The sequence below is a fragment of the Ceratina calcarata genome, unplaced genomic scaffold (genome assembly GCF_001652005.2).
Source record: "Ceratina calcarata isolate Rehan_Ccalc_2016 unplaced genomic scaffold, ASM165200v1 scaffold351.2, whole genome shotgun sequence".
Taxonomy (NCBI): Eukaryota; Metazoa; Arthropoda; class Insecta; order Hymenoptera; family Apidae; genus Ceratina; species Ceratina calcarata.
Window position 1 is genome coordinate 1,448,677 of NW_017158043.1, and position 855 is coordinate 1,449,531.

Here is an 855-nt window from a genome sequence, read left to right on the forward strand (position 1 = left end):
GCGTTCTTTATCTTTAAAATAGGAGATTCTGAATTATTCCGTGGATCAGAACTTGGCAATTCCCAAGCATTCTACAACAAAAAATATATTTATATGCAACCTAAAAGCTAGATTTGTAATATCGAAAATGATATAATTAACATTTTATATATATAATTAAAAAATGCTAACCGGGTCACATTCGACGTAAAGTTGTGGAAAATCTTTGATGTGGACCTTTTGACTGGACATGCCACTTTCTGAAACATTATTTTTAGAAGTCGGATCTCTAAAATCGCAGAAGGGATTCGATGAACTGTTTTTGCCATTCAGAACTTCCGAGTTTTCGTTATAAATGGGCTCATTCGCTTTAATAGTACCATTGCCAGCATATCCGTTCACTTCCGAATCCATTGTATCGGTCACGTCCAACGTATCATCTTTCGAAACGTGATTACTTTCTTTTGATTCCACATCTGCGTAGTAAAAGACTCATTACTAGACTACGGATTTGTATACAAAATAATCAATAGTATCAGTTTAAGAAATATATTTCAAATAGACATTTCTTTCAGGTGTAATTATCGCGAGACCAAAATCAGAAGAAAAAGCAGACATAAAAAGAGGTAAAGGAGTTTAGGACAGAGAAAAACGTACATAGAGCATTACATGTCTTTGGCCCCAGTGAAATTTTGTCTAGCTCGAGAGATCGAGGACCAAATGTACGGGTCAAAACACTCGCTGTTCGTCCCAAAAGGTCAGTTTTATGGCCTTTGCGGCGCTCCTCGAAAATGCACAAACGATATTTTTTCCGAATGCCACACACCGCATGCGAACTTTCTGTCGAAGATTCGAAGGTAATAATACTAGAGAAAT

General features: G+C 36.5%; 1 protein-coding gene across 1 annotated transcript in view; it reads right to left on the reverse strand.

Annotated features, from left to right (window-relative positions):
• Positions 1 to 485, reverse strand: part of LOC108625321 (uncharacterized) — a 5,345-nt gene extending 4,860 nt beyond the window's left edge. Inside the window, exons 1-2 of the mRNA XM_026813940.1 lie at positions 172 to 485; positions 3 to 71 (exon numbers count right to left, since the gene is read on the reverse strand). Coding sequence (XP_026669741.1) covers positions 3 to 71; positions 172 to 393 — 291 coding nt within the window. The 5' untranslated portion in view covers positions 394 to 485. The remainder of the gene's footprint in view (positions 1 to 2; positions 72 to 171) is intronic.
• Positions 486 to 855: the final 370 nt, after the last annotated feature.